This window comes from Mixophyes fleayi, chromosome 4 (assembly GCF_038048845.1).
Source record: "Mixophyes fleayi isolate aMixFle1 chromosome 4, aMixFle1.hap1, whole genome shotgun sequence".
Lineage (NCBI taxonomy): Eukaryota > Metazoa > Chordata > Amphibia > Anura > Limnodynastidae > Mixophyes > Mixophyes fleayi.
In genome coordinates this window covers 163,483,966-163,510,928 of record NC_134405.1, presented here as the reverse complement: position 1 = coordinate 163,510,928, position 26,963 = coordinate 163,483,966, and the positions used below count along the sequence as shown (strand labels likewise).

Genomic DNA, 26,963 nt, shown 5'->3' with positions numbered 1-26,963 from the left:
AATCTGTCCTTATTGACAGCTAAACTCCAAAGGTGGGGGGTGGAAGCTATGTAGAAAAAAAAAGGTTTAAAACCTTCTGCCTTATACAATAATGTGTGCATTTTCATGAGGGTTCTAGCAAGACTGAAATGTCTTATTTTTCTCAATTGTGTTCCCCCACACACCAAGTCTTAACTAGTAAATAGTACTCTGGTTTTATTTCCTATTTTATTCTCTGAAACTTATTTGTGCAAATTGTGTAATTAAGCCTTGGAAACATTTTTCAGATTAAATAAATTTAATCTAGTGTGTTCTCTGTGATTCTTTGTGAACCTGTGAAGTCCAGGGAGGCTCATGCTACATATGTATGTGATTTAAGTGTGAAACAATAATAAGTGGTTTTGGTGAATATAAGGATACCATAATAAATCCTTCATGGTGGCAGGAAAGGTGTATTCATTGCTAAGTGACTAAGGTGACGCCAGCTGTTCAGATTGCTGTATCTGGGACAGGCTGGGCTTTCGTGACACCAACCATATTGGGTAATTGGCCCATATCGCAGAGTAAGGTGGGCTAATAACAGCCAAAATCCTGATAACTATCCTATCAGAATCCAATGAATCATTATCAAGTATGGTGGAAAAAGTGGTCAGAAGATGTTTGTCTTGTCTTTTACTGTGCCATGCAAGCCAACGTTTGGGATATAATTATTGACTGTTGATATTCTCTATTTCTCAGCTACTGATGAATTGAGGCATGTCTTACACACTTCTACTTTCTATTGTTTTGGCTACTGTGTTTCATTACGTCTACACTAGCACTACTGTAATATTGTAATGCTTTTCTATGGGGGCGTTCCCATACTCACAATGTTTTTAATGTTTTTTGCTATCCCTTGCTCAGTATTATTTTTCATTCATCATCTTATTTATTAATATTGTAAGTTAGCAGTCTGTTACTGCACATAAGTTTATGTATTAGCTTATCTGAAACATTATGTAAGTATCTAAACATTGTTCTGCACTGAGTCATTTGTAACGCGGGTAGCTAAGTGTGAGAGCGATGGTGTGGTATGCTGTGTATCAAATGAACACATGTAAACTCAATGAAGCAACACTTTCCTATCCAGTGGTTTAAGTTATCTGGTCTGTTTACTTGAGGTGCTAGTTACAGTTGCAAAGTTTAAAGGCTAAGGGCTAGATTTACTATCAGGCGGGATGCGTGGTGGCTTGAAGCCGCCATTCTTCGCCGCAGTTCTCTGGTGGGTTTGCATTGCAAACAGCCGGATTTACTAATGGGCGCATTTCATCTTCAATTTGAAGCCGCCGGCGGCTTTGAATTGAACATGGCGCTTTTGCTTTAAATGACGGCGCTTTGGTGTGAGGGCGGTTTTTTGGAAAATTACACCTGTCTCATGGCCTGTTACTATTGGCTATTTTCAAAGTCAGGAGATTTAACATCACAAGCCCTATATAAATCACTGGCCTGCCACTTTTTCTTTGATAGGGTTTTGAGGAGTTTTGAGAGAGGAGTTTGGTGGTTAGTGCTTTGGAGAGAGTTGGTGATAGTTGGAGTATAGTGGTTTGGTGGAGCGATTTCTGCTTGAACTGTGAGTAGTCCTGTGGTATTTTTCAGTTTTGTGCATTTATTTTCTCTTTTTTTTCCTGTCTTGTATTTATTGTATTTGTCTTGTCCTTTGTCTCTGTTACTTGTGTGTGAGTGTGTTGTGAGTGTTTCTGTAGTTAGTCTAGTTTGTCCTTTGTGTTTGTCAGTCCTTCAGTGTTTTGTGTTTTTGTGTATTCATTGTCATTGTGAATATGTCCAGAGATAGGAGGGGAGCAAAGGCTGAGGAGAGGGAGATGGAGGTTGAGGGGGCAGAGGAGGGTGAGGAAGGCTTTGAGGAGTCAGGACAGGGCAGGAAGACTAAGACAGGGAGGAATGTCCGTTTCTACCATGATGAGAATTGTGTGCTGGTGCACAACATAGTTCCGTGCTATGAAGTGATCCTAGGGAACCTGGCAGCCCGTACTCCTCTAAGGCAGCGCCACCAATTGTGGGCGCGAGTTTGTGATGCAGTGAACGCGGTGGGGCCACTAAAGCGGACAGTGGCTCACTGCCGCAATCGCTTCTCAGACATCAAGAGGAGGCTTAAAGTGAAAATGGCGGAGGAAAAGAGGGCAACAAGACGCACGGGTGGTGGCCCCCCTCTTCGTATAGAGTACACCACTTATGAGGAGGAGCCGCGCCAGATAATGCCCCCAGAGATTGTCGAGGGGATTAATGTGCAAGACACGGATTCACCCTCGTTTGGCCAAGTAGTTGGTGAGTTATTTGCCTTTTTTACTGTAACATTATTAAAAGGTTTTTTTTTTAAACACATTTTTTGAAAATACTGTATATTTTTGAATGGATTGTTGCTGCAAATACATTGTATGCTTTTTCTAATCCATCCAGAATCGCCTGGCCAACAGTTAACACCCAGTCCCAGGTCTACACCTCCACCTTCACTAAGGGATTCTGCCTCTGAAGAGCAAGCAGGTGCGTGTTCACTGTTTGTGGATGAAATAATGTAGTTAGATGTTTTTCTTTGCAGATGTTGGTGTCCATGTTATATTATTTGCCTTTTATATGGTTTGCAATGAGAACATAGGGCTAGATTTACTAAACTGCATGTTTTCAAACCTACAGATGTTGCCTATAGCAACCATTCAAAATGTTTTTTTTTATTTTTTTCATTCTACAAGATGATACCTAAATTCTGATTGGTTGCTATAGGCAAAATCTCCACTTTTTCAAACACGCAGTTTAGTAAATTTACTCCATCATATACTACACAGAGGGAGAGTGAAAATAGTAATAGCTTACCCCAAAGCACGGTCTTGCAGCATTTGGCTGCCTGCATCATCATATTTGTTTGTTAAAAGATTTTGCTTTTCTAACCCCATCACCCAAACATAGCCCAATTGAGAATGTTTATTCCAAAGATAAAAAGTGCATCCTTAAGCAGGTTGCATATGAGAAGAAATCAAGAATGCAAACATTGTGAAACAATCTGTATTGGAAAAAGATTAATCTTTCATATCCAGTGTTCAGAATGCAATATACAAACATATTAGATCATATATACTTATCGTGATTTTTCATCCACAGGCCCTTCATCATATCAGGCACCTCAGCGGGAGTCCTTGGCCATGTCACCTGAGCCAGGGGATGAAGCAGTCTTCACCCTCCAAACTGTGGATGCCCCTGTGTCTGGCCTCCAACTGCATGCACCTGGCCCTGCAGAACCGACAACACAGCAGGAAGCTGCGCCTGCAACTTTGGACCCAGCCAGAGAAATGGCCCTGTCAATTGGGCAATTTCAACAGCTGCAAACCACATTTATGGACACGCAGACGAGGCACATGTCTCACATTGTGAGCCATTTGAAGCGGGCACACTGCAGCAACTCTCAAATTCCTTCAGCATTAAATCGAATAGCAACTGCTATAGAGCAGTCCAATGTTGGTATGGCCCAAATGACTGGGGCTGTGGAGGCCTTACATTCCACTGTAAGAGAGGTTAATGCCAACGTTAACCGGCTGGCAGGCCAAATTCATTCTGAAATAATGGCCCGTTTCCCAGCACCTTTGTCATCAGTCACCACCAGTACCGCTAGTACGCCTAGCAGATCTGTGATAAGTACTCCTCCAAGGAGAGGTGCTCGCACCAGGGGTGGGCGAGGGAGAGGAGAGAGTGGCTCCCGAGGTACTGATATGTCTGCGAAAACGCGTCGCTAGTGTCTAAAATGTCTTTTGTTTTTATGTTTTGTTATGCATCTGTATGCATTGTACATTTATTTATATTGTGTTAAAATGCAATAACTGCAGTTAATTTTCAATGCATCTGTCTTTCTTTTCTGCAAATTAATCAAGAGTATACTGCTTGTAAAAAGCAATGCACTAATTTCACTTACACATTGACATCTGACTGTAACTTTCCAGGGACGTTCACATGTACCACATGAGGAGTATACACTATCCTCTGTTTTAAGGTTCCAATCTCCTTAAAAATTGAAGGTAAAAAATAAATTGAACTCAAATCAAACACATTTTATAGCAATAAACATTTTTCCTAGTATGACCTTACATGTAAAGTAGTTTGTAATGAGACGGTCTCTAATCTGCCTCCCCCTCTGTGCTCTGCACATCACCAGATGGGACACGGACCCCTACTTGTTCACTGTCTACTGCAATAATCGGTGGGGTAAGTTGATGTACAGCTAGATTATGTATCAAACAGCCAGCCAGGATAATATCAGACACCTTTTCAGGTGCATACATAGCCACCCCACCAAAATATTCTAGGAACCTGAACCTGGTTTACAAGAGTACAAAGGTACGCTATAACACACCTCTACTAGTTGCTATGTGTGCCTCATTGTGTTTGTGCTGTGCATGTGTCTGAGGATGCAGCAGAGGAGTCATCAGCCAGAAAAACCATTTTTTCTTTTGTCAATTTGGGATTGCTTGTACATTCTATTAAGGGTTAACTATGTAATGACATATTGTGCATCCTGATTTTGGACAAACACCAGTATTCTTGAGGATTTGTTGCAATTTAAAAATAAAAACCAAGTTGAAATCAGTAAATAGATTGCAGGGTTTAAAAAAAACCAAAAAAAAAAAAACATACACTGAAATTACAAGACACTGTGCCCATTTCACATATACAATCTCAAAGGAGCAAACTTTGCACATGAAATGCCCCTTTATCTTATGTTCTAAATGGCTAAATAGTTCAAACAGCATGCTGTTTGAGCAATCTCGCCGCTCACAAGCAGCTCTTTCATTTTGGTCTTTTGAATGGCGCTTTTCCGGCGGCTTTATTAACCGCCTAATAGTAAATCCGGCTGTTTGTATGTTGAACATTGTTGAAACCGTCATGGCGCTTTCTAAAGATGCGGCTTTGAAAAAATCATTTCTGGCCGTTTGGACGGCGGGTTTAGCGTTGGTAAATCCGGCGATGGCTAAACCGCCGCCAAACCCGACGAAAGTCGGCGGGTTTACAAACACGCCTGATAGTAAATCTAGCCCTAAGTCCACCTTAAACTGAAAATTCTAATTTAAGATTAATCCAGAATATTACTTAACTGGAATCCAGCATTCCACCCAATGTGGTGGGTCCCCTGATGTCTGACACAGAACACCTATGCTTTTCTTGTTCCTGCAGTAATGTGATGGACAACATACTCTCTCTTTGGAATAAAAAATACTTTCTCAGGAACCAGCAGAGCAACGCTGGACCATGACAGACCTTAGGCAACACTCCTTGTTTCTACCAAAGTGCACTATTTTCAAATGGGTAACATGTTGTCTATCAATGACACACTGCCTTTGGAGCGATGTGAGCATTGACAAAGAGCAGCAGACATCAGGTGACCTGCTGAATTATAGTAATATGATTTTTTAGTAAGTCTTACTTAAGCATAAATGGGCTTATTTAGAGGTGGACGTACATATTTTTTTTTGTGTAAAATATGCATTTCCATAATGAACATGCACAATAAAAATGTGTATGCACCCATCCATATATACATTCTAATGTATCGTTGACTCGCATCTCCTTATGCATGGAGAAGTGGAACAGGGGTAGGGGCGGTCAACCCTACACTTTTAGGAGGTATATCTCTTGCGGGTACTGGGGGGCTATTGCAATGATACAAAATGGTGATGATGAATATCAGCAGCACCATGTAGCTGCTTTTGATTGCATATTGACTTCCCCCCCGGGTGATGACACTCAAATCATCAGTCATTCAGCAATGAGCGTTCATTGTGAACAGTTCCATTGGCAGTACGTCTCACATTGGATTACAAAAACTGATTCATTCCCCATGATATTTTGATTAGGAATGAATAGAGAAGATCTTATTTGTTAATGTAGTGGTGAACATGATTTTGAGGAGTGTTTTATTCCATTAAACGTTTTTGTTTGTTTTTTTATTTTTATTGTAGAACTAGAAGTCCCAGCACGCACTGGCCATTGACAGTCAGTGCATTGGTTGAACAAGTACCAACATGCAATACCAGTCAATGGCTGCCAGTGCACGCCAGAACATGTAGTTCCACAATAACTGGCGGCAGTTTCTCAATAGTTGAGGCAAAAACTGCAGGGGAATCAGCGCTGCTCACAGATGGATGAAAAAATTTGAGTTTTGTATCAAACTGTCTTGCTTCAAACACTTTGTACTTTTCTTGTTAGGCCCTCTGATCAGGCAATTCCATTGAATGGGGGGGGGGGGGGGGTAGGAAGCGATAAGCACAACTCTTGGTGTGAAAACGTATGGTATTTTCGCATGAGCAGAAAGTTCCTCTTATTGTGCAAGTTTCAATCCGTCCCTATATGTGTGAAAATTAGATTGTAGTAATTTGACATGAAATTAGATATAAAAGTATATAATTAGATTATTTGTTCTCATTCTCATACTGTCATATTTGAACACATAAGGGGTTACATGTCATCTAATGATTAAACTTGTGTTCTAGCACAGCGGAGGCCTGTAGCAGCAAGGTTCAGTAAATGCTGTGTATGTGCTTCTAGGAGCTGTCTATATTATTTGTCCAATTACATGACTGTCACATGCAATTTAAGCAAGTGTTTTCATTGCACACTTATGTACTATTTTGGGTTATTTAATGAGCCTGTAAAATGAAGGGGTCCATAAAGAATTGACATCAGTAAAGATGTGATTATGGGTTCTGAGCCAGGAACAAGTTAGCATGCTGATCTCCTAAATATTATATTTGGACAGTAACCACGCTGGCTGCCTGGCATCATAACTATTTTCGTGTTTTTTTAGTGTCACACACTCATCTTCTGCTGTTGGCTTCATGTTTGCTCTGGTTCCAGAAATAATCTTTAAAAAAATGTTGATCTTAAAAAGATGCTGGAAAATGATAAATTGCTGTAATGCAAATAAAGTAGGCAATCTGTGCTGGATTCTTAGGGAATCTGGTAGGGATCAACAAAACCATATACCACTTGTAGGACAAGGAGAGGGTAACCTTGCAATTTAGGTCAGGGGCTTACTACCTGTGGCCTCGTGCCACTTATCCTTTACCTGCATGTTCCGTGAGAAACCTTTTACACTTTTAAGTATATAAATTAACTATGGCGAACAAGTGGTGACCCAGGGGATCCGGCGGTATGAGGCTGTTGCTCTCTGTTCCAGTTTACAGAGAGTTGCGTTACTCAGGAGAAGAATATCCGCAGCATAGGGGTATACATAGGATGCCCTTCTACTGCAATATGAACAAGGAACAGCTCAAGACAAATTCCCATGGAAATAGGCATTAACCTTTCCTCTTCAGTGATGGTCAAGAGGATTAAGCAGAGATGGATGACAGCGACTGGGACAAAATTGACACCCAAGCAGCACCCAAAGCTGAACCTGCACCCCAGGGCCCTCTCACAGCAGTTGATCTGCCCTCATGGTTGAACTGGAACCACCAGCTCTTTTACTCAAGAACTATGTAACAGCAGCGCCAACTACCCACTTGTGCTAGGAAGTAACGGAACCCTTCCTGGAATGAGTAAAGTGGCACCCATATAATTATATAATTAAGACCATATATATATATATGTATATATATATATATATATATATATATATATATATATATACACAATATATGTATAATATGTACATAAGCGGTCATAAGTGAGACATTATTGAAAATTTTGGAGTCAGAGGTAAAGTCTAAGGGTCAGGGACTGGTGAGAGAAGGATTGGGGAAATGTTAGTAAGGGTAGGAGGGGAGGTAGTGACTGGATTGAAAACAATGAGTACATGGACATTGTCTTTATATGCTTTACTGCAGTATTTAATACATAAAAATGTGAAAAGATGAACAATATGGGCTTGATTCATTAAGGAAAGTAAAGCAAAATTAAGTAAGACAAAATCATGTTGCATTGGAAGGGAACATAAATTTAAAATGTGATGGCAGATTTATAGTTGGTGTAGGGCATGTCCGAGATCAACTTTAAATTTCAGTGTACAAATAAGCTATCAAGTATTTGTGTGCTGCATGAAAAACAGACCGTATTTTCATTATGTGCAAAAAAATAAACTAATTTGTATCCCTTGCATTGCAACATGGTTTTGTCCAGAAAACTTACTCAATTTTTTACTTAACTTTCCTTAATTATTATCATTATTATCATTTATTTGTTAGACGCCACAAAGTATCCGCAGCGCCGCACACAGTACTAACAGTAGACTATAAAGGGGGAAACCATACAGAACAATGAACAAAAAGTACCAATGCTTCAGAAACTCCAGCCAGTCATATGCAGTAAAGACGGAGCGGAAGAACAGGTATGGAGACAGGAGGGGAGGGGGCCCTGCTCATACGAGCTTACATCCTAAGGGAATGTAAACAGACCAGGCACAAAAGGAGCCAGTTGAGGCAAGAGGAGAGAAGGGAGGATGAGCTAAAGGGAGGAGATGGGGGTTAAGTAGATGGTTGGTAGGCTTTCAGGAAGAGGTGAGTTTTGAGTGCACGTTTGAAGGAGCACAGAGTAGGAGAGAGACGGATGGAACGAGAGAGGTCGTTCCAGAGAAGGGGGGCTGCACGGGAAAAGTCTTGGATTCTGGAGTGGGAAGAGGTGATAAGAGTGGAGGAGAGGCGGCGGTCATTGGCCGAGCGCAGGGAGCGGGCAGGAGTGTGAATGGAGAGGAGGTTAGAGATATAAGGGGCAGTAGAGTTGGAGAGAGCCTTGTAAGTGGTGGTGAGGAGTTTGAAAAGGATTCTGTAGGGGCAGGGGAGCCAGTGTAAGGCAAGGCAGAGAGGGGAGGCAGAGGAGGAGCGGCGTGAGAGGAAGATGAGTCTTGCAGCCGCATTGAGTATAGAGCAGAGGGAGGAGGCCAGTGAGGAGGAGATTACAATAATCGAGGCGGGAGATGATGAGTGCGTGGATAATAGTTTTGGTGGCATCCTGAGAGAGAAAAGGACGGATGCGGGCGATGTTGCGTAGTTGGAAACGACAGGCTTGGGCAAGGGAATGAATGTGGGGGGCAAAAGAGAGAGAGGAGTCGAGGGTGACACCCAGGCAGTTGGGTGACAGAGGAGATGGTGGTGTTATTGACAACAATAGAGAGGTCATGGTGGGATGGGAGTCTGGGCAGAGGAAAGACAATGAGTTCAGTTTTAGAGATATTGATTTTGAGAAAGCGCTCGGACATCCAGGAGGAGATGGCGGAGAGGCAGTCGGATACCCAAGCAAGGAGAAGAGATATAGAGTTGAATGTCGTCAGCATAAAGGTTATACTGAAGACCGAAGGAGGAGATGAGAGCACCAAGGAAGGAAGTGTAGAGTGAAAAGAGTAGAGGGCCAAGAACAGAGCCCTGCGGGACTCCTACGGGGAGAGGGTAGGGGGAGGAGGAAGAACCAGACGTGGATACAGAGAAGGAGCGATTAGCGAGGTATGAGGCGAACCAGGCATGGACAGAACCAAGGCCGAGAGAGAGAAGAGCTTGCAGCAGGAGGGGGTGGTCCACGGTGTCAAAGGCTGCAGAGGGGTCAAGGAGGATGAGTACGGAGAAGTGACCCTTGGATTTGGCTGATAGGAGATCATTAGTAACCTTGGCCAGGGCAGTTTCGGTAGAATGGAGGGGGCGGTAGCCAGATTGGAGAGGGTCAAGGAGGGAATTGTCCGTGAGGTGCCTGGTTAGGCGGCTTCAGACAATCCGCTCAAGTAATTTGGAGGCATAGGGGAGAAGAGAGATAGGGTGATAATTAGCAAGAGAGGTGGGGTCAAGATTGGGTTTTTTGAAGATAGGAGAGATAAGAGCATGTTTAAAAGAGGAGGGTACTACACCAGAGGAGAGTGATAGGTTGAAAAGGTGTGCTAGGTAAGAGCAGGCCGTTGGAGAGAGAGAGCGAAGGAGGTGGGAGGGGATGGGATTGAGAGGGCAATTAGAGGGTGGAGAGGAAAGAATAAGGGAGCGACCTTCTTCACCGGTTGTAGGGCTGAAGGAGCATCAGAGTTTGTTGATGGGGGAGGTGAAGCGATGAGGGTTGCGAGAGAATGGGAGGAGGAGATGTTCAGTCTGATGGCCTCAATTTTGGAAGAGAAGAAAGTGGCGAAGTCAGAAGAGGAGAGGGAAGGCGGGACAGAGGGGGGGGAGGGGGGGAGAGGAGGGAGCTTAAGGTGGCAAAGAGGTGGTGGGGATTGGAGGACTGAGGAGAAATGAGGGATTTAAAGAAGGATTGTTTAGCGAGGGAGAGGGCAGAGGAGAAAGAAATGAGTATGAATTCAAAGTGGAGGAAGTCAGCCAGGGAGCGAGATTTCCTCCAGAGGCGTTCAGCAGTGCGAGAGCATCTTTGGAGGAAGCGGGTGAGTTTTGAGTGCCAGGGTTGGGGAATAATGCGGCGTCGACGGATAGAATTCAAGCCCTATATGTAGAAGAAAACTACAGGAAATCAAGGATTTCCCATGTATACCTTTTAAGCAACTTAATATTTTCTGGCTATGCAACAGAAGCCTTTATTCATAGTAGTTCCACACAGAAAGGAAAAATAGATTGGTTGCTCTATCTGCTTTTGTATCAAGATCTCCATATCATTAAATGTTATAGTATTTGAAAATATAAATTGCTATCCAGCCTTTTAAATTCTGCTTGTTAGTTCTCCAAAACTACATCTAAAGAGGCAACAGTGACACATTTTCTAAAGCATTTTCAAGATTATTTTCTTGTAATTATCCTCTGCTATTGCCACCAATAGCTGTCACTGACAGGGAGGCTTTGATAGACAAGGAGAAGCCCTATCTCTAACAGAGATACCCATTGTCTCCGACGAAATAAGTTTTCTCCCTTTCATATATTGGCCCCTAAGTGAGGCCCATGGTCTCTTATTTCTAGTCCTTGAGTATACAGTTAGATATGTCTTTTGTTGACAAGCCTGTACCATATAAAATAAATACGTGTCAGTAAGCCCAAGTACAGGCATTTCGTTATAGAGCTATCAGATAGAACTAAAACTACTAGCTAGTCAGGAAAATTCAGAATTGTAGCATGATGGCTTACACATATCATATATGGTAATGTGCATTTAACTATATTGTACCTTGATAGATTAATGAATTGAGGAACTGTTAAAATACAAGGAATATGTGCATGCCAAGTTCATTCTATTACTACTTTTCTGTGTACAGTGTAAGAACAAGAAATCTGGTATGAATTACTTTCTAACAAATTAATCCTACATCTGGCCAAATACTTGTGCATTTTTTGAATGTTGGAATACTCCTCACTCCCCAGACGTAGCTACAGGGAAAGTTTCAGTGTTGTATTTTCTGTTATTTTATTAATGCCCAGTTTGATGTTCTAAATTGAGTTTCCTCCATAAAACTGCAATCTACAAATGCAGCAATTTTGTAATTTGCATTTTTCATATTTCAATAACTGCAAAGAGCTTCTGATAAATTTGATCAACTCAATTACTCAAAAGTCTCTGATGGGTCATATGAGAAAAATGTGGTGTCACAGCCCCTGGGCAAATTACACCTTTCAGCTCCACTTTTTGAGAAAACCTAATTTGTGGGCAGCACGGTGGCTAAGTGGTTAGCACTTCTGCCTCACAGCACTGGGGTCATGAGTTCAATTCCCGAACATGGCCTTATCTGTGTGGAGTTTGTATGTTCTTCCTGTGTTTGCGTGGGTTTCCTCCGGGTGCTCCGGTTTCCTCACACATTCCAATAACATATTAGTAGGTTAATTGGCTGCTATCAAAATTGACCCTAGTCTCTCTCTCTGTCTGTCTCTCTGTCTGTCTGTGTGCGTGTATGTTAGAGAATTTAGACTGTAAGCTCCAATGGGGCAGGGACTGATGTGAATGAGTTCTCTGTACAGCGCTGCGGAATCAGTGGCGCTATATAAATAAATGGTGATGATGATGATGATGATTTGTAGATGCACTTCAAGTATGTAATAGAAACAGTCCAGTTGTCTCCTTACTCTCATGATTAAGATATAAATTCCTGCAAACTGAGGAATATTTTAGGAGTAAAAAGCATTTTATTGAAGGAGTGGTTCTAAAGGGGTCATAGAATGGACTTTGAACATAGTACAGTGCACGTCTTTAGATCTCCCCCACCCCAGAAGAGCGTATAGTAGGTGTATACTTTGTAGTGCACTGGCGTAAAAACCAGATCGATTTGTGGACCCCATCAAGCGTGCATCCTATATGATGTTCTGTATCTTTTATATGTACCCTGAATGTATTCATTCTTCACAATTGAAAATAATTGCCATCTTGTCATTTTGAAAACATGAACATTTAATGTTCTTTTTTTTAGATCTCAGTTGATGGTTTCAAATACATAGGTTTTGGATGTGGATCTCTTCAGCACCTGAAAATAAATGATATGTTTACTCTGACAGACAACTGCATCATAGTAAGTAAAAGTCACTCCACTTTTGAGGCCTTCAGGAAATGATGTTATTTAATAACACAATTAAAAGCACTACTGATGTTTTAAAAGCTGTAATACTGTAATTGCATGGTAGTTTCTGTTCTGTTTCATACACAGAAGCACTTGTTTTTTTCTGCTCTGTCGTTTAAGAATTCTCTACCTCTGGCATTATGTTGAAGGAGTGCCACCGAGGTCATTAACCAGCCTTAGTCTTAGTGATGTGTTAGAAACCTGTGTGGATTTTACAGTTACTTGTATTCCATCTGTACACAGTGATGCTAAATTGCATCTCTGGTTCTTTACAACGTAGAGTGTTTTTGAAAGACATCAGGTAAAACTCTACACGGTAAAGAGCCAGCCATGTTTTTAGTGTCACTAAGTGCAGCTATAATTCCGTTAACTGTAAAATTCATACTGTATCAGTGCATAAAGGTAAAGTTATCTATATAAACTGAAGGGAGCCACTTTGTGGGCTTATCCAATATTCACGATAATGAAGCCTTTCATCATCATCAACATTTATGTATATAGTGCCAGCAAATTCTATAGCATTTGGGAGCAAACACAGTACTAAAACAATACTGGGTAATACACACAGACAGGGAGGTAAGAAGCCTATCTATTCCTGTTTCAGTAATAGTACTGGTTCCTATTGAATTCATAGACTACATTCTCATGAATTTTGCCCTCTTTAGTAGTAGTACTGCCTATTACAAGTGTTGAATATTGACTATCTTCAGGAAGTTAGAAAGAAATGTGAGAGATGCCTAGGGCGCTGGGCTCTGGAGGGCGCCTCAGAAATAAAATTACTTTCACGGCCGCCGCACAGCATTCAGATAAATCCACACGGAGGGGGGAAGGGGCTATTGATCAACACCGCCGCCTCTCTGCTCCGTCTCCTCCCCTCCACTCACTGACTGTCGGGCGTGACATCATCATCACGGCTGACAGTGTCAGTGAGTGGAGGGGAGGAGACGGAGCAGAGAGGAGCAGCTTTATGGAGACAAGGTAAGGAAAGACGTGGGGAGGAGGGCGCCGATTTTGACAGTGTGCCGTGTGCCGATTTACAAAGTGTGCCTGCGGCGGGGGCGATTTTTAAAGTGTTCCTGCGGCGGGGGGCGCCGTGTCACGATCCACCTGGCAGCTCCTACCTTTTGGACTTTATTATTTGTATTTGTTCTTTTTGTGTGTTTGCAGCAGTACCTCTGATGTCCAGAGGTGCTGCTATTGTGCATTTCTTGTGCTTTAAGGGTTAACTTTTCTGTTCTCCAATTATTCCATGCACCTGGGTGTGGTCTCTTTTTTCCTTTATATACCTGTTACTCCCAGCACACAGGGTTGGTTATTGTTGTCCCATCCTGTGATGTCATATCCTTGTTGCAACCTGTGGATTCTTCCTCCTGCCTTGCTCCTCTGGTTCATACCTGCTTGGAACCTGTTCATACATCCTGCTTCCCTGCATTAGCTGTTTACCTGCTGGTTTCTGAACATTCTTATTATTTCCTGCATCAGCTTGCACCTGGTATTTACTACTGCTCTCGATTACCTGCTGTTTATACTTTTCTGCAAATAGAGTGTTTTCACCATATTCGTGACTCCTAGCTGTACTCCTGTTGTAACCGTGACAGTATAACCAGCCTAAAAAACAGCTTTGGAGTCAGGTGAAAGTTTTGTTTTATTCTGGGACCTTTTTTCTGCAATCAAGTTTTCATTTGTTTTTTGCAACATGTCTGTTTCACCAATCATGGAATTGCCACTGCTACAAATTTACAGATGGACATTATATTGCTACGTTCTCAGCTTGCTAGATTTTCCTCTTTACTTGTGGACCCACTCAGGAGACTGTCAGATTCTGCCTCTCTTAATTCAGAAGCTGCTGAGCTGCCTCAATCCACCTTCTCTGCTGATGAACCTGTGCAAACAGCACCTCTTAAAGGTACTTCTACAAATTTGCTGTTTTCTATGAACTATGGGATAACAAGATTCCCAGTACACAGGTGGTCCACGCCCCCATCTGACCGAAGAGGAACGGCGGCGCAGGATAACATACAAGTTGTGTCTCTACTGTGCCAGCAATGCACATTTCTTGCAGGACTGTCCTGTCCGTAGACCAGGTCAGCTTACTGAACCATCTCCTGTTATTTCCTCTCCACATTCCAAAATTGTTTATGCTCCACCATTTCTGGTCTCTGGGAAGAGACCCAATCTGCCAGCTCCAGCCGCCTGTCCTGAGGCGCCAGCTCCAGCCGCCTGTCCGGAGGCGCCAGCACCAGCCGCCTGTGCCAAGGTCCCAGCCTCTGTCTCCTGTGTCGAGATGCCAGCCTCTGTCTCCTGTGCCGAGGTGCCAGCCTCTGTCTCCTGTGCCGAGGTGCCAGCCTCTGTCTCCTGTGCCGAGGTGCCAGCCTCTGTCTCCTGTGCCGAGGTGCCAGCCTCTGTCTCCTGTGCCGAGGTGCCAGCCTCTGTCTCCTGTGCCGAGGTGCCAGCCTCTGTCTCCTGTGCCGAGGTGCCAGCCTCTGTCTCCTATGCCGAGGTGCCAGCCTCTGTCTCCTATGCCGAGGTGCCAGCCTCTGCCTCCAGCTCTGAGGTCACATCATCTGCCTCCAGCTTGAGGTCACATCATCTGCCTCCAGCTTGGGGCCTTCTGCCACTGTGTCCGGTCCTGAGTCTCCTGCCACTGTGTCCGGTCCTGAGTCTCCTGCCACTGTGTCCGGTCCTGAGTCTCCTGCCACTGTGTCCGGTCCTGAGTCTCCTGCCACTGTGTCCGGTCCTGAGTCTCCTGCCACTGTGTCCGGTCCTGAGTCTCCTGCCACTGTGTCCGGTCCCGAATCTCCTGCCGCTGTCTCTGTTCCTGAGCTTCAGCCTGCTCCAGAAGGGGTGCTGCCCTTAAAGACTCCTCCAGAGGGGGCGCTGCCCTTAAAGACTTCTCCAGAGGTGGCGCTGCCCTTAAAGACTTCTCCAGAGGGAGCGCTGCCCTTAAAGACTCCTCCAGAGGGGGCGCTGCCCTTAAAGACTTCTCCAGAGGTGGCGCTGCCCTTAAAGACTTCTCCAGAGGGAGCGCTGCCCTTAAAGACTTCTCCAGAGGGGGTGCTGCTCTTACAGTCTTCTCCAGAGGGGGCGCTGCCCTTCCAGTCTGCTCCAGAGGGGGCGCTGCCCTTCCAGTCTGCTTCAGAGGGGGCGCTGCCCTTCCAGTCTGCTCCAGAAAGGGCTCTGCCCTTCCAGTCTGCTCCAGAGGGGGCGCTGCCCTTCCAGTCTGCTCCAGAGGGGGCGCTGCCCTTCCAGTCTGCTCCAGAGGGGGCGCTGCCCTTAAAGACTTCTTCAGAGGGGGCGCTGCCCTTAAAGACTGCTCCAGAGGGGGCGCTGCCCTTACAGTCCGCTCCAGAGGGGGCGCTGCCCTTACAGTCCGCTCCAGAGGGGGTCCTGTCCCTCCAGGCCACTCCAGAGTTGCCAGTCCACGTGGTCCAGCCCGAGTTGCCAGTCCACGCGGTCCAGCCCGAGTTGCCAGTCCACGCGGTCCAGCCCGAGTTGCCAGTCCACGCGGTCCAGCCCGAGTTGCCAGTCCACGCGGTCCAGCCCGAGTTGCCAGTCCACGCGGTCCAGCCCGAGTTGCCAGTCCACGCGGTCCAGCCCGAGTTGCCAGTCCACGCGGTCCAGCCCGAGTTGCCAGTCCACGCGGTCCAGCCCGAGTTGCCAGTCCACGCGGTCCAGCCCGAGTTGCCAGTCCACGCGGTCCAGCCCGAGTTGCCAGTCCACGCAGTTCAGCCCGAGTTGCCAGTCCATGCGGTTCAGCCCGAGTTACCACTTGGTGCTGTCTGCCCTCAGGCTTCTCAAAGTGCTGTCTGCCCTCAGGCTTCTCAAAGTGCTGTCTGCCCTCAGGCTTCTCAAAGTGCTGTCTGCCCTCAGGCTTCTCAAAGTGCTGTCTGCCCTCAGGCTTCTCAAAGTGCTGTCTGCCCTCAGGCTTCTCAAAGTGCTGTCTGCCCTCAGGCTTCTCAAAGTGCTGTCTGCCCTCAGGCTTCTCAAAGTGCTGTCTGCCATCAGGCTTCTCAAAGTGCTGTCCCTGCCAGGCCTGCCGCCCAGTCCAGCCCTGCTGGCAAGCCTTCTGCCCAGTCCGGGCCTGCTCCCAAGTCTGCCGCCCAGTCCGGGCCTGCCCCCAAGTCTGCCGCCCAGTCCGGGCCTGCCCCCAAGTCTGCCGCCCAGTCCGGGCCTGCCCCCAAGTCTGCCGCCCAGTCTGGGCCTGCCCCCAAGTCTGCCGCCCAGTCTGGGCCTGCCCCCAAGTCTGCCGCCCAGTCTGGGCCTGCCCCCAAGTCTGCCGCCCAGTCCGGGCCTGCCCCCAAGTCTGCCGCCCAGTCCGGGCCTGCCGCCAAGTCGTCTGCCAAGTCCCAGCCATCTGTTGCTGAGAGTGCTAACTCTGAGCCGTTGCCTTTCTTTGAGGGGCACATTTCCCAACTTTGTGCCCTTCTGAAATTTGCTGCCTCTTATATGCCCTCCATACTAGAGCTTGTTAACAACCCTAAGGGACGGGTACTGTTCCTTATTTCATATTTTAAAGGAGAAGCTTTGGAATGGGCAAATCCATTTATTGAAACGGATCATTCCATACTATGGGACTTACAACTGTTTGTTGAGGCAGTAATCGAAAAGTTTTCTCCAACCCCTGCAGTGCCATCTTGTGGGGCCTCTACATTATCAGCAGTACCACCCATCTCACCTGGCCAAGTGATACCTTTGTGCTCCTCCCAGTTGGCGCAGATCCCAACTCCAAGGAAGGCCCGTAAGAGAGGAGGACGTAAAAAGAAAGGAGGTTCTACGGAGCTTCTCCACCCATTGACGAGGACTTTTCTGCCGGGCCCCCAATTCTGGACTATGATTCTAATGAATTCAGACATTGGTGGTGATTTGGGCGTCTGGAATCCGCCCTTAAGGGAGGGGGTACTGTCACAATCCACCTGACAGCTCCTACCTTTTGGACTTTATTATTTGTATTTGTTCTTTTTGTGTGTTTGCAGCAGTACCTCTGATGTCCAGAGGTGCTGCTATTGTGCATTTCTTGTGCTTTAAGGGTTAACTTTTCTGTTCTCCAATTATTCCATGCACCTGGGTGTGGTCTCTTTTTCCCTTTATATACCTGTTACTCCCAGCACACAGGGCTGGTTATTGTTGTCCCATCCTGTGATGTCATATCCTTGTTGCAACCTGTGGATTCTTCCTCCTGCCTTGCTCCTCTGGTTCATGCCTGCTTGGAACCTGTTCATACATCCTGCTTCCCTGCATTAGCTGTTTACCTGCTGGTTTCTGAACATTCTTATTATTTCCTGCTTCAGCTTGCACCTGGTATTTACTACTGCTCTCGATTACCTGCTGTTTATACTTTTCTGCAAATAAACAGAGTGTTTTCACCATATTCGTGACTCCTAGCTGTACTCCTGTTGTAACCGTGACACGCCGATTTTTAAAGTGTTCCTGCGGCATTGGGGGGGGTGGCGCCAATTTTGACAAAGTGCCTAGGGCGCCGAGGACCCTAGCACCGGCCCTGAAGAGATGTGATTTCAGTTCTCTTTAGATGTCAGGAATATTTATGTTAGGGGCCATCTTTGTCCTAAAGCATTCCAGTACGCCTGTGTTAACCTCCATTACAGATTGTTTGCATCTAGATAAAATATGTTCCACATTGCATGCTAACATGTAAATGATTATCTTTTGAAGTATTTTGTGTGTAGATTTATGTTTAATGAATGAATGCATGTTATTCTTTAGCGGTATATACAGAAGTGGAAGTTTCTCAATCAATTTATAGGCTCATAGATTGTAAGCTTGCGAGTAGGGCCCTCTTACCTCTCTGTCTGTATGTATTACCCAGTATTGTTTTATTAATGTTTGTTCCCAATTGTAAAGCGCTACGGAATTTGCTGGCGCTATATAAATAAATGTTGATGATGATGGTAAGTTCTTGAAAGGGTGGGGTTATCCTAAAAGGAACAAACACAGAGAAACATCCCCCAGCAAACTGCTATTGTCAGCAAAATAACTGCCATTTCTACTTGTTCTTAAAAATGCAAAAGTCTCTGTTGCACACATTTGCAAATGTATGTATAAACCACCCACCACTCCATGGTTTAGCGTTAGGACCACCCTATTAGCAAAAGCGCCGTGGAGTGGCGGGTGGCTTAAACATACATTTGCAAATGTGTGTAACTGAGACTTTTGCATTTTTATGTTCAAGTATAAATGGCAGCTCCTTTGCTGGCTATAGCAGTGTTCTGGGGGAGTTGTCTCTGTGTTTATCCTTTAGAGGTATGTAAGCTTTGGGAATCAGTTAAAGAGATGCATTTTTTATTGAAAACTTTATTTCACATAAAATATATAAGAAACGTACATAAATAAAATGTGCACTGTGCCACAGCTCAGCTGAAACACAATATACCAAGGTACATAGATCATACTTGCCTACTTTTGAGATCCCCCTACGGGAAGGGAGATCTTAGTGACGTGGTCTAGGGGCGTGGCCACCGGAATTGCGTCATTAGGCCCTGCTCCCTCTGTGAAATGCCATGATTTTCGGCCTGTTGATGCAGGGGGAGGGGCCATGTTGACGCGATTTACAGAGAATCACGTCACTAAGGCCCGCCCCCGTTCAAGTGACTAAGGAAGTGACAGTATTCGGGAGTTTGTCCTGCTATCCTGGGAGTCCGGGAGAACTCCTAGATATTCTGTAGTCTCCCTGACATTCTATGAGAGTAGGCAACTGTGACATAGATCATGCATACATTATAGCGCAGTACATGACATACAGCATATGATTAAACACCCTATATTATATACAATATACTGCACTATTCAGATATTACTGAGGAACAACACAGTTGTCAGCTAAGTCTACAATGGGGGAAGGAACACAGACCCAAAACTTTATTGAAAACTGATACATAATGCGGGAAGAGGAGGAAGAGATGGAGTAGTTCTATTCACCTTCAGGACCATCTGAGAAGGAATACTCCCATAACATGCTGTGGATCAGATTGTGACAGTCCAGAAGTGAGACACAGACTATCCAAATACATTACGATACACTGACATATCTAGTCTCTGGCTTTTCACAAATCCGCATTATAAATTTGCATCAGATGCTAACAGCAACAAGCTAACAAGGGCATTATAAAGACACCCTTCTAATACTTCACATGCTTATAAAGTGTCTTCAATTTTTCTGTATATATTGGAAGTTAACTTCTTTTTATGCTTGGCACTGTTTAACTATTAACAGTGGTTACCAATAAAGGGCATTTTATTGTGAAGTCATCATCTTAGGGTGTGTTTCAAGGTTAAAAAATACTTTCATAAATCACCTATCTTTCCATATTCCAGCTAAGCATATAATGTTACCAATGTAAGTAAGAATGATATGATAAATATGTGAACTCAATCTACCATATAATTCCACTGAAGTCTTTTTAGTTTGTGAGGCCACAGCAAAGTGGCCGGTAACCGGGATGTAAACTGAAGTAGAGAACATCTGTTTTACAGTTAGCAGACTAGGTGGGCCGGCCTAACTTTCACCACCAGACAAAGAAACCGTCCCTCAGATCACATTCAGGCATTATATACTATATTAGCCTTGAAAGGCTAAGAGTTCTTCATGGAATTTTGCAAACAATGCAGATCTTGTTATTAGTCTCCTTAGAATAGTCAAAACAAAATGAATAATTGCATGTTTTCTGGAAGAATCCTTTGTGTAAAGCAATATATTTTTTGCAAGCTTGCATACATCCTAGTAGAAGGTCTAAGTGCAAGTTCAATAGACTGCATTCATCTGCGTCTTTTCCTAGAGGAAGAAAAATCTCTTATGTGTTGTGCTTTGCTTAAAGTTTGCAGCGTTATTGCCAACACTAACATTGTCTACATGTTTCAGTGCTAAGTCCTCACTAAGCAATTAATTTCAACAATGCAGTGTGCAATATTATACAATCTCTCTGATCTAATTTATTCATGATAAACCGTATATCTTCATTAAATTTGTTCATCAATATGTTCATCAATCATCTCTGCTATTGATGCTGATTAGGGTGCGTTATTTGTACATATTTGTCAACCTTTCTCATTTTGTGGTGTTAATGGACCTTTAACATGACAAAACACACAATCAATAGGCTAACACACCATTTATGCAATAGCCCTGGATGTTTTCTTTCTGCATTAGTGAACTTTAAGTCTATTTGTTTAAGACTTCACTGTAATCATTCATTGTAATGAAAAAAAGAAAAAAAAGAAAGTTTTGTCACGCAGAGAAACAGGCTCACTTCAATACTGTTGCAAACCTCGTGAATTTTCTAGCTTTGTATAAAGTTACTGTTGTGTATCTCATGAAAGACATCTGAAGAGATATAGAGATAAGTTCACAAGTAGAAAACTCAAACAGATGGGTGCTTTATTTTATTGGTGTGTGTGAGGAAAATATTTTTGTACATTAAATAAGAAAATCCAAAAACGAAATAGTCAGATCCAGGGGCAGCACAGTGGCGTAGTGGTTAGCACGTCTGCCTCACAGCACTGGGGTCATGAGTTCGATTCCCAACCATGGCCTTATCTGTGTGGAGTTTGTATGTTCTCCCTGTGTTTGCGTGGGTTTCCTCCGGGTGCTCCGGTTTCCTCCCACACTCCAAAAATATACTGGTAGGTTAATTGGCTGCAATCAAAAATTGACCCTAGTCTGTCTGTCTGTGTGTGAGTGTGTGTCTATAGTAGGAAATTTAGACTGTAAGCTCCAATGGGGCAGGGACTGATGTGAATGAGTTCTCTGTACAGCGCTGCGGAATTAGTGGCGCTATATAAATAAATGATGATGATGATGATGATGAAATAGTCAGATCGATTATAACACACGTTTAGTTGAAATATTTGTGTCAAACATTTTCTGTGGTTTCTTATTTTAAATGTAATACGAGTACATTATTAATAAGGATAGTAATCTGTAAATTTCTTGATTGACTTTTACACCTAGCACGTCTTATTTTTTTGTAGACTTTGCTCGAGAAGTGCCAGAACATTGTTTCAGTGTCCCTGCTGGGCTCCCCTCACCTTTCTGATGCAGCTTTTAAAGTACTGGCTGAAGAACGGAAGCTTGTGAAGATCAGGATGGAAGGTTAGACACCGCGATAAATATTATGCATGAATGACATATCTTGGATTTTAAATTACATCTCAATGCATTCCAACAGGTAATAATCGGATTACTGATGCCAGCATCAAAGCAATTAGCAGATCCTGCCCTAGCCTGAACCACATTTATATATCTGATTGCCAGAAAATCACTGATATCAGTCTGAAGGCGATTTCCTCGTTGAAGAACATTACTGTATTTAATGTAGCAGACTGCATCAGGTAAATGAATAACAACAATTGATAGTCAATGGTATTTTATATGTTTGGGAATCACTAGTAATACTCTATAATTAGTACGTAAGAGGCATGCCTAACTGAGCATCTTACATGTACATACTAATACCAGTATTCACAAAAATGGTCTTAATAAAACAAATGTACACAAATATTTAAACCATTATTGAGATGTTCAGCATTAGTTTGGGAATTTGTGTTTATGTGTATACATATCAAAGAATCAATTGTTTTACATTGTGTGCTGTCTTTCAACTAGCAGAACTAGGGAGCCTATGTTAGCACCCACACAGGTCAGATGTACATATTCTCATCAGCGCTGTATCAGATCCTCTCACTGTACCGACATCACGGATATTAAAGGGGTTCGTGCTTAGAAAACCCATTAATACTACCTGCCTTCCGACCCCTGTGTAGGCAAACAGAATAGGAACCCTTGTTACCTGGAGCTGGAATACAGCTTATTTTCTATACAACACTGCAGCTCACACAGTCTGACAGACCATTACAATCCATCCTGTACTCTTTCATCATCATCATCATCATCATCATCATCATATATAGCGCCACTAATTCCGCAGCGCTGCACAGAGAACTCATTCACATCAGTCTCTGCCCCATTGGAGCTTACAATCTAAATCCCCTAACATACACAGACAGACCGAGAGAGACTAAGGGCTAATTAATAGCAGCTAATTTACCTACCAGTATGTTTTGGAGTGTGGGAGAAAACCAGAGCACCCGGAGGAAACCCACGCAAACACGGGGAGAACATACAAACTCCACACAGATAAGGCCATGGTCTTGAATCGAACTCATGACCCCAGCACTGTGAGGCAGAGGTGCTAACCACTAAGCCACCCCCTCTTTATTTCTTTTAGTCTTTTGCTGAATGGAAGATTCCTACATTATGGCAAAATCCAGATTGCAGGGTGGTTCTGGGGCCTAGTTGCTACATATAAGGTGTTCATAGTCATTTCATAACACTACATGTTTTTGCAATGCCTTATATTTTTACCATTTAAATTGGTAGTATTTGTGAAAGTATTATTGGCCTTTCCTTTTTCTCACTGGAAGATTAATATTTTAATATGTTTTACCATCAGTCAGAAAATGTACAGATGGTTGGCAGCCCTGAATGTGATTTTAATAACTGGTTTTGTAATTCTAGAGGCATGAAACTACAGTATATCGGCTACACTGAATGTAACTTATGAAGCAGACTTTACGGCTGGGCGACAGCTGTTATCATACCGTTATTATCTACAGGGCATGCTTTGGCTCCATTACTTAATATCTTCAGATAATAAAGGAATATAATGGATATAAATGCAAACTGAGAGAACATGAAATAGCGAACAGTAATAAATACATCAGAAATTTTTAAAAAAGTACTTTGGGAAAAGTCCAAAGATAGAAAAGTCTTTCATCCACCTCTGGCATTTGTATAAGGAAATGGTCATTCTTAAGCAATGTGAAAATCTAGAGGTTCTAAGATTGGTATAGTTCTTTAGTGCTATTTGCATATTTTTGTTCTAGTGTTAAACATAGACATAGTTAAAAAAAAAAAATATTTGCAAAAGTTATATAACATTTACAGTGCTCCAGAATTTATTACAATACATGATATTTGCTTACATTAAAGAGTACAGTATATTATGTATATTTTTTTTATCTTCACGCCTTTATCTTCACTAATGGAAAACAGATGTTGTGCAAGAATGTATCATAAAATACCCATTTGTCATTGTGACAAATATTTGGCAACTGTCCTATCAACATTAAATGATGTAATTTATTATTTGAACATATTTAACTGAGAATGTAAAAGAGTTATGTGTTCACTACTTGGTGGCGACTGTCCGGCACAAAATATTGACCTACAATTAAAATAATGAAAGCAGCACAACATTCAAATTGTAGCAAAATGTGTCTTTGTCTGTAGTTTTGCATATGTACCATAGTTGTTTTTGTGTTCTTCCGTTTTAAAGGTGTGCAAACTTGTATACTGCTCTTTCAATATGGATCAATTCACAAAATAGTTTATATAAATATAACTTGCATAAGTATGTCTGCTAATACATTATGTTATAAAATGTAGTTCTAATACAGTGCATGTTCTGTTGCAGGATCAGTGATCCAGGTGTACGGCAAGTTCTAGAAGGCCCTTCAGGAATCAAAATAAGAGAATTAAATTTAACAAACTGCCTACGTGTCAGTGACTTATCACTTCTTAGGATAGCGCAAAAGTAAGAGCAGCTCATATTAATGTTCATACTTGAATTATATTGCATTTTTCTAAATAACCATTAGTAACATAGTTGCCTACTCTCCCAGAGACTCGGGATCATGCCCTGTTCGTTGATGAAGTGGGTGGGGGGCGGAACTAAACGTGTCATACCTGCCCCCTTCTGTGATAGGTCAATATCGACAGCGTTTGACGGGGGTGGGGCCTATTTATGTGAATCTCGTGGCCACGCTCCCATGACGGACTCACCTCCCGGACAGTTTAATGCCAATATTGGCAAGTATGATTAGTGATGTGTTTAATTGAGTTGTTCATCCTATACTTCAGTATAAGTACTGTAGCAGTCAATGTAAAATAAACATTTTTTGTGAAGTTAGTGATCTGCCACTCACATATGTTTAAGCGAGAAAGCAATGAAAATGTGATTATGTGATGATGAAAGATAGATAGACTTGATTGAACTGGACATTTAGAAGTTGCGGTATGGAAAATGTAAATATGTGTGTGCGAGTCTATATATGTATGTATAACTTTAATATATGTAAATAGAGGCACCCTACGAAGAGTCGGTCTAGCGATCAGAATATAGGATCTTTAAAAACTCTGATTACCTATGAATATTAAAAAATGCGCATAGTGTAGTACTGTTTATTGAGCTTATGTAAAGTGATGGAGACTCATAGACACAGATGTTAAGCTGGGTACACACTACAGAATTTTCGACCAACTTTTTATGCTGCTCGATTTTACACCCGATCGATGGTCCGATCGCTCGGTCCATGGACTGCATACACACTAGCCTTGTTTTAGACGATAAAGGGAAGAACGGCCGTCCCGTTAGCGACTTTTTACAGCCATGTTGTCGTGAGCAATGATTGTAATTTCGCACTCACTATCGTGGATCGGTCGGAAACTTATACACACTACACAACAGAAACAAGATTGGAACGAAAATATTTAACAGTACGACCAACCAAATGAGGCGACAATCGTCCATTTGGGCAGACTTTCGACCATCGTGTAACTACACACACTGGCCCGACTTTTGAACGAGTGGTCGTATGTCGGCTGGTTGAGCCGATTATTGGACGAAAACCCTGTAGTGTATACCCAGCTTTAGAAATCAGCAGATAGTCTCTTAGTAAAGAGACAGAGGAGGACGCCGACAATGAACTATCTTCTGTCTCTCATTATCTTCCTCCTGAAGTCCCACAATGATCCCAGTGACATCTGTATCAATGTGTTCCGTTATTCAGCCAATCGCTTCCTCAGGAGTGTGACACTACCACCTTCAATATGGGTTCTTATATATGTCTTGGTCAATCATTATAATTAATCAAATCAGATATGATTTATATTACTAACAACATGTATATCTGTGTATAGTATAACAATTAGATATCAGTACCATAAATATTCAATAGAGTACATTTAGTATAGCATACAGTGTTCACAAATATTACAATGTATAAAAATAAATATCAGTAACAACACAGAAAGGTACAGAGTTGATGGAATGAAGGAGGGGAAGGTTGTGTAAACAGGGATTGACGCCTCTTGTTTGTTTTACTTAACAGAGCGAGTGGATAAGGTTGAGGATTCAGTTGTGTGGTATCCCGCCATCCACAGTGGGGGTTCTCATAAGAAGAGGTTAAAGGGAATCATGTCTTACATTTATCTGCTAAAAAGATATGTGAGATTGATTTACTAGAGGAGTTTTGGGTGTGAGGGTAGCAGTCTGACGTGCCAATGAGTCGATCAGTGGTCTCACTTTGTCCTCTGTGGCTGCAGCCCCTCCAGCAGGATGCATTAGGGGAGGTGTAGATACAGCTGAGTTTATCAAGTGTGTAATACCCCCTATAGTAGTATTATTATTGTCATTATTATTATTATCTTTTATTTATGAGGAGCCACAAGGGTCTGCAGCGCCGTACATAGAGCATGGGATAACCATACAGGGTGACAATACATGGCATACAGGGTAGTACAAAAACAAAGTGCAATAAATATAAACAAAGTGCAATATGTATAAACAAGTGCCAACTTGCAGAGAAAGGTGCAAAAGGCAAAGAGGTAAAAATGAACTCCATTGTACAGATAGAATGGGAAGGGAAGGAGCAAAGTGGGGAGTGAATAAGGGGTTGAGCCTGTGCCCAGTAGTGAGGGCGCCACTTACAGGATCAGGACAGAGATGGAGCAGCAGAGGACCAGGATAAGAGGAGCAATAATCAATTGATGAAATAGAGAGAAGAAGCAGGTGGCTAATGCAAAGGTAAACAGGATATGTAGGACACGAGGAAAGAGGGCTCTGCTCAAAGGAGCTTACAATCTAAAGGTGAGGAGGAGACTGACAGGAGACACAGAGTGACAAGATGGGGTGAGGGATGAGAACACTGAGGTGAGAGAAGCACAGAAGTAAGTAGATGCAGGCGAGGTATAGTGTGGTTAGTATAGTAAGATAGAGAAGAGCAGGGTTAGGTGGAGGAAGGGTAGGCTAAGCTGAACAGATGGGTTTTGAAGGGAATGTTTTAGTAGATTTTCTAGGTATTTTCTTTGAGGAGTGTAGATAAGGAGCTGTGTGTGATCCCCTCCCTAATTTCTTCCTAGGCATTCTTCATGTAGGGGGTCAGCTACTTCTCTTTCCCAAGATCCTAAAACCTTTAAAAATTTGAATTAGGAAGCACCATATAAACATTGAAAAAAGTATTTTAATATGCAATGTCTTTAAAGATTTTTTGAGGCTAATAATCAAATACTAAGAGCCTAAATTTAAGCATCAGTTTTTGGCTGTCATGCCAGTAATGCCACATGCAAAAATTCTATTTTCTGAAATTAATGGGGAGACTGTTAGCCGCCAGGTGCCATCGCACAGCGCCTCCATGTTCA

The 26,963-nt window shown here is 43.0% G+C and overlaps 2 protein-coding genes across 2 annotated transcripts in view; both read left to right on the top strand.

Moving 5' to 3' along the window:
• Positions 1–26,963, top strand: part of LOC142152281 (N-acyl-phosphatidylethanolamine-hydrolyzing phospholipase D-like) — a 386,092-nt gene that overhangs the window by 236,638 nt on the left and 122,491 nt on the right. The gene's annotated exons all lie outside the window — the stretch shown is intronic.
• Positions 1–26,963, top strand: part of FBXL13 (F-box and leucine rich repeat protein 13) — a 189,170-nt gene that overhangs the window by 144,529 nt on the left and 17,678 nt on the right. Inside the window, exons 13-16 of the mRNA XM_075208743.1 lie at positions 12,326–12,424; positions 21,455–21,575; positions 21,652–21,814; positions 23,959–24,078. Coding sequence (XP_075064844.1) covers positions 12,326–12,424; positions 21,455–21,575; positions 21,652–21,814; positions 23,959–24,078 — 503 coding nt within the window. The remainder of the gene's footprint in view (positions 1–12,325; positions 12,425–21,454; positions 21,576–21,651; positions 21,815–23,958; positions 24,079–26,963) is intronic.